Raw genomic sequence first — 9,737 nt, 5'->3', positions numbered from 1 at the left:
TACCTGATTTTGCAATTTCCTTTAGGTGCTGCCACCATAACTCCCACTCGGCATTCCTGCTATCTTGGAGTCATATTTGACACACAACTTTCCTTTATTCAACTTGGAAAATCACTCCCTCACTCATATCACCTGCATCTTAAAAACATCTCCAGAAGTTGACCTTTTCTCACCTTTGATACTGCAAAAACACTTACTTAAAATTTTATACATACATCAATGTCAAAAAGAGAAAATCAGATGATATCGACCCCTTAAAAGACGATAATAATAAGATAATTATAAAAGACAAAGAAGAGGCTGAGATATCAAGCAGACACTTTTCATCGGTATTCACCAACAAAGTTCACCACCTGATATAACTAGTTTAACACAAAAAGAAGTACGCCTGCGTCTGAACAAATTAAATGTTGACAAATCCCCTGGACCAGATGGTATTCATCTGGATACTGAGGGAATTGAGCACAGTAATTAATGAACCGCTGTATCTCATATTCTTAGACTCTCTTGTAACAGGGGTAGTGCCACAGGATTGGAGGATAGCCAATGTGGTACCGATTTTTAAGAATGGTAAGTAGGTTGATCCAGGTAACTACCGTCCGGTAAGTCTGACATCAGTAGTGTGCAAAGTTTTGAGGGCATCATAAGGGATGACCTGCAGAGTTATATTGCAGAGAATAATATAATAAATTATAGTCAGCACGGATTCATGAAGAATAGGTAGTGTTTAACCAACATGTTGGGGTTCTATGAGGAGGTAAGTGCAAATTTGGATGTTGGTAATGCGGCTGATGTGATTTATCTGGACTTTGCGAAGGCATTTGATATTGTACCACATAACAGCCTTCTGAAGCTACAGAAGCAAGGACTTGGGGGAACTATATGTAGATGGGTTAGGAATTGGCTGAATGATAGGAAACAAAGGGTCGTCATAAATGGTACATTCTCTAAATGGGACATAGTCAGCAGTGGGGTGCCGCAGGGATCTGTGTTAGGACCAATTCTCTTTAACTTCTTTATTAATGACCTGGGGGATGAGATTGTGAATAAAGTGTCAGTTTTTTGCTGACGATACAAAACTATGTAAGATATTAAAATCTGATCTTGACATTGCGATATTGCAGAACGATCTGGATAAGATGACTGAATGGGCAAACACTTGGCAGATGAGGTTTAATGTAGATACATGTAGAGTAATGCACCTAGGACGGAGTAATCCTATTGCTGCATATACATTAAATGGGAGTATACTCAGGACTACAGAACAGGAGAAGGACTTGGGTATTCTGGTTACAAGTAAGCTGAGAAGCAGTACTCAATATCAAGCAGCTGCCGCAAAAGCAAACAAGATTTTAGGGTGTATAAAAAGAAAAATAAAATCTCATGATCCCAACGTATTGTTACCCCTTTATAAATCACTAGTGAGGCCACATCTAGAATATGAAATCCAGTTTTGAGCTCCACAGAGTCAGTTCAAAGGCGTGCAACTAGAATATTACAAGGAATGGAGGAGAGGTTGAAAAAGTAGAGCATTTTTAGCTTAGAAAAACGACGACTCAGACTGGTATCTCATTTACATATATAAATATGAGTGGGGTCAGTACAAAGGTCTAGCCCATGACTTATTCCTTGCAAAGACTATACTAACGACCAGGTGGCAATCATTACAGGTGAAAGAAAGGTGATTCTGGCACCTAAGCAGGAAAGGGTTCTTTACAGTCAGAGCAGTCAGGCTGTGGAATGCCCTACCACTAGAGTTAGTAATGGCAGCTACTATAACAGCGTTCAAAAAAGGGCTGGATGATTTCCTCGATACACATAACATTGTGGACTACAGTTAAATTAGACAAATGTTACACCTATAGTAGTATTTTGATCCAGGTTTCTTGTACTGATCGCCTTTCTCAGGGTCAAGAAGGAATTTTTCCCCATGATGCAAATTAGCTGAATGTATCCTGGGGTTTTTGCCTTCTTCTGGGGCAATAGATTTAGGTACAGGGATTTTAGTAATACCATAACAGTAATACAAAAATAAAAGTAATTAAAAAATTATAAACTGGTTTATTTGTAATTGTTGTTCTGTCCTCACAAGACGGTCCGGAGGGTCGTCTAGCTAAACAGGCAGCGAACTGGGAAATACTGAGTCCAACAATAGACATTAGTGACGTCTGTGCTTTATTGAACGTAGTATTCGTTAATTTGGTAAAACTGAAATAACAAATACAGATAATCAGAACATGGATGATACAGCAGGGATCCATTACACCACATGTCAGTACAATCCATAGCCATCCTAGAACTAGGATACATATAAAACATAAACTAAGCTAACATGGCAACTAGTCTATATCTAGAATAATAAATAATGATTACAATTCTCATACCGGCAATGCGATCTCAAGAGGGACTGTGCTGAGACACCTCTTCATCTTTGCAGTGTAAGAAAGAAAATGGAATCCAAGCTTCCAGAATGCATTGCAAGGAATTACCAGAATGCTTTGCAAAAAGGAGGAGGATCAACAATACTTAAAGAAACTAAGATGTAATAATTCTTTGGCCACTAGATGGAACCAAAGCATCACGAATGGAAAAGGTAACTTAACATTTCTAGACCTGGTTATTAGCTGAATCCCAGCTTACTGAATATGCAATTAACTAGCATCTTTTCGATGAACGATAAACAATAATAACCAGGCAAATGCGGAAGCAGGACACTCCCCGTCTGGCATGGTTGAATGTCACTATCCCTTTCCTTCCCATAACAGGAGTAGGACCAGTTCAGATACCAGTCTGAAGAATGTCTTAGGTTCGTGTCCTTTGGTCATCCACAATTCAACTTTGCGAACGTTACCATCTTTGCTCGGGAATGTTGCAGTAACTAGACCTAGTGGCCACTGATTCCTGTGAATTTGGCAATCTTTCACAAGAACTAGGTCACCTACGTTCAAATTAGGCCTAGTAGATTGCCACTTTGTCCGTGGCTGCAAAGTAGACAAGTATTGTTTGCGCCACTTGTCCCAGAACGTATTTGCAAGACTTAGTACCTGTCTCCATTGGCGTTTGTAGAGGTCCTTGGCGTCGAATCCACCTGGAGGGAAACTGGAGAGTCCTGTCTTCTGAGTAAGGAGGGTAGCCGGAGTCAATAACAAGGGATCTTCGGGATTGTTAGGAACTGGAACCAAAGGTCTTGCATTGATTATAGCTACGGCTTCCGCCATGAAGGTGCTTAGACTTTCGTGAGTGAGCCTTGTTTGCCCCAGCTTGAAGAAGAGTAGAGTCGAGGATTCTTCGTATTAAACCGATCATTCGTTCCCAAGATCCTCCCATGTGAGAAGAGAGAAGTGGATTGAAAGACCACGTGCAATTTTGGTTGCTGAGGAACCTCTCGAGAGTTTTATAGTCCAGATTTGAGGGTATTCCCAATTCCTTTGCCGCACAGACGAAGTTGGTACCTGTCTGACCATATATGTTTGACGGACGGCAATAAAGCGTCTCAGAGAGATGATGAAGTTTGACGCGTCGAGAAACTCAATCACCTCTATGTGGATGGCTCTGATTGCCATACAGGTGAACATGACCGCCCAACATTTGCTATTGGCTTGGCCACCTCTTGTATGCCGTGTGACAACCGACCAAGGGCCAAACACATCGAGACCGACGCTGGTGAAGGGAGGGTCTGGGTTCAGTCTGACCACTGGCAGGTTGGCCATCTTCTGAATTTGAGTCGAACCGTGGAGCTTACGGCAGGTGATGCACTTAAAGATTATACTACTGATGAGTCTTTTTGCACCAACAATCCACAGGCCAGCAGTTCTGATGGCTCCTTCTTTAAAAAGTCTTCCTTGGTGCTTGACAAGGTTGTGGTAGTGCTATACAATTAGATAGGCCACATGACATTTTCCATGGAGTATAAGAGGAAATTTCTCATCAAACTCGATTTTTGCTTCTTTGAGTCGGCCTCCTACCCTCATCATTGTCTATGAATGGGTCGAGTTTTCTCAACGCACTGCTCATGGAGCATTGTTGATGAGACATTGGATCTCTGTAGAATAGGCTTCTCTTTGGACGGTGTAAATGGTGTGGTTTCTAGAGAAGTTTAAGTCGGAGGTAACGTAGGTATTTTACAAAGATGCCAGCCTTTGCATTCTTCTGCGTCACAAATTCTGGTGGCCTTGAACGAGCGGGCTATGTGGCTCAAGCAGGTGATGGCTCGGACTAGGGACTTCCAGATTGAGAATCTGTCAAACCTGTGTGATCCAAGTTGAATGGCAGAGGTCACTGTATGAAGTGTAGACACCTGAGTGCGGATTTCAGCATCTGCGTCCTCTTCCACTAGGTCACAGGTGTCTGGAAAATGTTCTCCAGCGTATAACAGTTTTGGTCCTGAGAACCATGTTGTACTTCCTAGCTGACTTGCATCAGCTGCTCTAGTAGCATGATCTGCAGGATTCTGATCTGTGGATATGTAGTGCCACTGTTTTGGATGAACTGATCTCCTAATTCGCAGCACTCTGTTGTTAACATAAATGTAGAACCTTCTAGTTTTGTTGTAGATGTAGGCAAGGACTACTTTGCTGTCTGAGTAGAACTTGGTCTGTTTCAAGTCAATGTCCATCTCTGATGTGATAAACTCAGCTAACGCGACGGCTAGGACTGGGGCACAGAGTTCTAACCTGGGTATTGTGAGTTCTGGTAGTGGGGCAAGTTTAGCTTTCCCCATAACAAACCCAATGTGACTCTGTTGTTTAGAATCTACAGTTTTAAGGCAGGCAACAGCGGCGATCGCTTTAACTGAAGCATCTGCGAATACATACAGTTTCTGGCTTCGAACTTCTATAGACGGCACAGGAGCGTATGGTCTCGGCACATTCAGGTTGGAGAGTTCAGTTAACGAGTTCTTCCATTCTTCCCACTGGAGTCTCTTGTAAGGCGGCAGAGGTGTATCCCAGTCGGACGTTTCCTTAGTTAAGTCTCTTAGTGGGGCCTTGCCCTGTATGGTAACAGGTGCTGCAAACCCCAAGGGATCGTACAGGCTGTTGACAGTAGACAGAACACCTCTACGTGTGAAAGGTTTTTCTTCCTGGCTGACCTTGAAGGTGAAGGTGTCTGACTGTAGATTCCAGAGAAGTCCGAGGCTGCGTTGCATTGGTGCAGGATCGGACCTCAAGTCTAGGTCTCTGAGTCTGTTACATAAGTCCTGAGAAGGGAACGCTTTCATGAGTTCTTGGCAGTTTGAGGCTATTTTGTGAAGCCTCAGGCAAGCATCTCCTGTGCTCTCCTAAGAAGACTGGCGGCAGTCTCATTTGAAGGTATGGCTTTCAGACAGTCATCAACATAAAAGTCCTTTTCTATGAACTGTTTGACATCTGAACCGTACTCTGATTCTCCTTCTTGAGCAGATCTTTTAAGTCCGTAAATGGCGACTGCGGGTGAAGGACTGTTGCCAAAGATATGCACTCTCATGCGATATTCTGTGACTTCCTTAGAAGGGTCATTGTCTCTGTACCAGAAGAATCTTAGAAAGTTGCAGTCTCTCTCTCTCACGAGGAAACAATGGAACATTTGCTGGATGACAGCGATGAAGGCAACAGAGTACTTCAAGCAGTTTGTTATTGAGGTCTGGACCTGTCATAAGAATGTCGTTCAGGGAGACATTATTAAACTTGGCACTAGAGTCGAACACCACCCTGATCTGACCTAGTTTCTTCGGGTGGTATATGCCAAACATGGGTAAGAACCAGCATTCTTCAGAGTCTCTGAGAGTAGGAGCTAATTCTGCATGACAGTTTTCGAAAATCTTTGACATGAAGGAGAAAAAGTGATCTTTCATCTCTGGCTTTCTTTGCAGGTTGTGTTTAAGAGAGAAGAAGCGTTTTAATGCCTGGTCTCTGTTGTTTGTAGCCGCGGTCTATGGGTTCTGAAGGGAAGAGGAGCGACCCAGCTGTTGGTCTCGTCTTTAACAAGTCCTTTGTCCATTATCTCTAAGAACAGCTTGTCTTCAATAGACATTGCCACTTGGTTGTCTTGATTCGTTCTCTGGAAGACTGTGCACCCTAACTGATCGTCATAGCTTCCCGACACTATGCTGCTGTCGTCAGTAAAGCCTGTTAAGTGAATGGGCAGTTGGACGCTGTGTGGCAGTTCTTTGACATGGAATTCATTATTACAAGGTTGGAAAGAAGATGGGCGTCCTTTCTCAAGTATATTTGTCAGCACGTTTGTCACAGAAGAGGGGGCGTGCATACGTCCCAGGCATACATCTCCTATTATGACCCATCCTAGGTCTAGTCTTTGGGCATAGGGAGCATTGTGGGGTCCATTGATGTGCTGTCTCACCTTATGCACTCGTAGGATATCTCTTCCCAACAGCAGGATTATCTGAGCCTGATGGTCTAGCTCTAGTAGAAGGTGTGCTATGCATTTTAAGTGAGTGTGGTGGATTGCCACCTCCAGCGTATGTATTTCAGATCTGTTGTCAGGGATCTGGTTACATTCGAGGACTGTAGGTAGGGGTAGGCAGAATTGTCCGTCTAAGTACTCAATTTGGTAGTCAGTAGCTGTTCTGCCTGCTGTCATCGCATCCCTGCACACGTTTGAATAGGTCAAAGAACGTTGATCTAGCTAAGGATCAGTTACTTTGATCATCCAATATGGCATACAGTCTTGCAGCTTTGTCTCTGTGGCCCTTTGGGTAAACTCTGACGAGGCATATCTTTGAACTGAACCTGCCGCCTATTATCCCCTTACAAACTTCTGTACATTGAGAAGTGATCTCTGGGGTAGTTGAAGCAGGGTTCCCTTCCTCCCCGCCATGCACACTGTCAGTTTGCGTGGTCCGTGTACTCCATGGAGCTGGGCCTGGGTGTAGAGCTGTGTTATGATCTGTGGTTCCACACTCTGTGCATTTTACACTGACCTTGCAGTCCTTGGCGAGGTGAGACGTGGACGAGCAGCACCTATAGCAGATACCATTTTCTTTCAGGAAGCCTTTGCGATCTGGCATAGATTTCCCTCTGAAGGCTCTGCATTTCAGGAGAGGGTGAGGCTTCTGATGAAGTGGGCACTGCTTGTTGGGATCCTGCGTCTTTGTCTCCAATTGAGAATTGCCAGCAGACCTGTGATTAGATCCTGGAGAAGAAAAATCAGTTTTGTGTACTGCAACGGACTCTTTGCGTAGATTTGCAGCTGGTGACGGTGTGGCATATGACATTACAAAGACAAAGCTGGGATCGTTTCTAATCCTTGCTTGTTGGCACACAAAGTCTACAAAAGCAGAGAATGGAGGGAATGGAACATTGTGCTGGTATTTGTACGTGGAACTGTGTGTAAGCCACCTCTCCTGTAGATTGTAGGGCAACTTTTGGACTATAGGGTTAACACCCTTAGCTGTGTCGAGGTATGCAAGTCCTTGCAGATCATCTTCACATTTGGCGACTTGGACCTCCATCAGCAGGTCGTTTAGTTCTCTAAGTTTCTGAAGACCTTTGTTAGATACTTTAGGAAAGTCATCAATTCTTTTGAACAAAGCCCTTTCTATTACTTCTGCTGAGCCGTAACATTCATCTAGCCTCTTCCAGATGTCTTTGAGGCCATTCTCAGGGTTACTTATATTAATGTCTCTGATCCTTACTGCATGTTTGCGTGACTCTTCTCCCAGATATTTGACTAACAGATCTATATCCTCTCTGTGTAGCAGTCCCAAGTCTTTAGTGACATTTTGGAAGGAAGCCTTCCAAGCTCTGTAACCTTCGGCTTGGTCACTGAATTTCATGAGTCCCTTGGCAACCAGTTCACATCGTGTAAAGAGATTAGCAAAGTCTATCGTGAACTGGTTGTTGGCAGAGTATACCGGTGATGGCTCACCCTGATAGAGGTGTGAGGTGCGTCCATACCTGTTAGTGCCTTCTGGATGGTGCCAGCCGGTGTCGTACTGCTTTTGTCTGATGTATGATATGTCAGCGAGGTGGTCTGCGTCGGTTACCTTGTGGGAAGCATAGTAGTCATTAGCAGAGTCATTTTGTGTGGTGTTTTAGAGTTTATATTTGTCCTGTAGCTGAGCCTCATGATGAACGCTGCTTTCTCCACTAGAGACGTCGTGTTCTTGTTTTGATTCTGGCTCAAGATCCTCTTTTGAAACAGGAAGTTCATTAACGTACTGAGATGTGCGTTGCGGTGAGTCTTCTGGTGGATATTCCAGGCTCAGCATGCTGCTTTGCCTATGCAGCTCAGGGTTTTGTGCAGCTTCTAGGGATTCTGCTTCAGCGAGAGCGGCCGCAGCTTCCTTTTTTGCTGTTAGACTTTCTAAGGCGGCGTCCAAGCGTGCTTTCTCTAATTGTGACCTGGCCTCCTGCTCTGCCTTCTCTAGTTTGAGCTGCATCGCCTGTTCAGCGAAGCTCGCGTCTTGGCGGCTTCAGCATTCGCGCGGGCAATGGCGACTGCGCTGCTGATAGATGTAGTCTTGGAAGAGGTAGAAGCAACGGATCTGGACCTGTGCGATTTGTGAGACATGGTGTCTTGAGGGGGACTTTGGCTGTGCAGAGGTCGTTATAACTGCGCTGAGTCTCTGTGAAGCCAGTTACTTGAATCCCTCTAGCTGGATGGCTGCCGTTTTACTGTTCTGTCCTCACAAGACAGTCCGGAGGGTCGTCTAGCTAAACAGGCAGCGAACCAGAAAATACTGAGTCCAACAACAGACTTTAGTGACGTCTGTGCTTTATTGAATGTAGTATTCGTAAAATTGGTAAAACTGAAATAACAAATACAGATAATCAGAACATGGATGATACAGCAGGGATCCATTACACCACATGTCAGTACAATCCATAGCTATCCTAGAACTAGGATACATATAAAACATAAACTAAGCTAACATGGCAACTAGTCTATATCTAGAACAATAAATGATGATTATCTACGATTCTCATACCGGCAATGCGATCTCAAGAGGGACTGTGCTGTGACACCTCTTCATCTATGCAGTGTAAGAAAGAAAATGGAATCCAAGCTTCCAGAATGCATTGCAAGGAATTACCAGCATGCTTTGCAAAAAGGAGGAGGGCCAACAATACTTAAAGAAACTAAGATGTAATAATTCTTTGGCCACTAGATGGAACCAAAGCATCACGAATGGAAAAGGTAACTTAACATTTCTAGACCTGGTTATTAGCTGAATCCTAACTTACTGAATATGCAATTAAATAGCATCTTTTCGATGAACGATAAACAACAATAACAAGTCGAATGTGGAAGCAGGACAATTGTAATAGTGCAGTAATAATAAAAATGGTAATTCATTTGTGAGGCTTAGTTCCAGTAAGTTAGTGTAGTGTAGGTATCGGGAGTACAATTGGGGGAGAAAGGTTGAACTTTATGGACCTAGGTCTTTACTCAACCTACGTTACTATGTTACTATGGAAAAAGAAATAGAGAAAGGGGCGCAGATGGTGCCATTACCAAATGACAAATAATAATATATGCAGATAAGTTGCTCACCTTGTAGAGTTGTGTTAATGCACAACACCTGTAGGTGCTTGTGTAGAGAGCTGCAGACAACACCAGCCCAAATCAGGGTTCCAAGGTACATCAACAGGTGGATATGGTTGAAGAAAGGTGTATAGATATCCACGCTCCTTCATATAAAAAGATGATCCGGTGATCAAAGGGTTAATGAAAATATTTTTTATCCATAAACTACATTCATACGCGTTTCACAGACGTCCTGTCCGCTTACTCAGTGA

General features: G+C 43.6%; 1 protein-coding gene across 2 annotated transcripts; it reads right to left on the bottom strand.

Moving 5' to 3' along the window:
- Positions 1-3,480: 3,480 nt before the first annotated feature.
- Positions 3,481-9,013, bottom strand: LOC141156690 (uncharacterized). 2 transcript variants are annotated; one of them, XM_073642953.1, is made up of 2 exons: positions 8,927-9,013; positions 3,481-8,746 (listed from the first exon to the last, which is right to left on the bottom strand). In XM_073642953.1, the coding sequence occupies exon 2, from the start codon at positions 7,769-7,771 to the stop codon at positions 6,629-6,631; it is 1,143 nt and encodes a 380-aa protein (XP_073499054.1). In that variant the 5' UTR covers positions 7,772-8,746; positions 8,927-9,013; the 3' UTR covers positions 3,481-6,628. Both variants share the same exon structure in this region, with proteins under 2 accessions (XP_073499054.1, XP_073499055.1).
- Between the last annotated feature and the right edge of the window lie 724 nt (positions 9,014-9,737).

The sequence above is a fragment of the Phyllobates terribilis genome, unplaced genomic scaffold, assembly GCF_046119375.1.
Source record: "Phyllobates terribilis strain yellow unplaced genomic scaffold, ASM4611937v1 Scaffold_8__6_contigs__length_399053987, whole genome shotgun sequence".
Classification (NCBI taxonomy): Eukaryota; Metazoa; Chordata; class Amphibia; order Anura; family Dendrobatidae; genus Phyllobates; species Phyllobates terribilis.
This window is presented reverse-complemented; position numbering and strand designations above follow the sequence as displayed.

What these genes read in the sequence shown, in the direction of transcription:
- LOC141156690 (XM_073642953.1), bottom strand. Translation starts at nt 7,771, where the DNA reads ATGAAATTCAGTGACCAAGCCGAAGGTTACAGAGCTTGGAAGGCTTCC.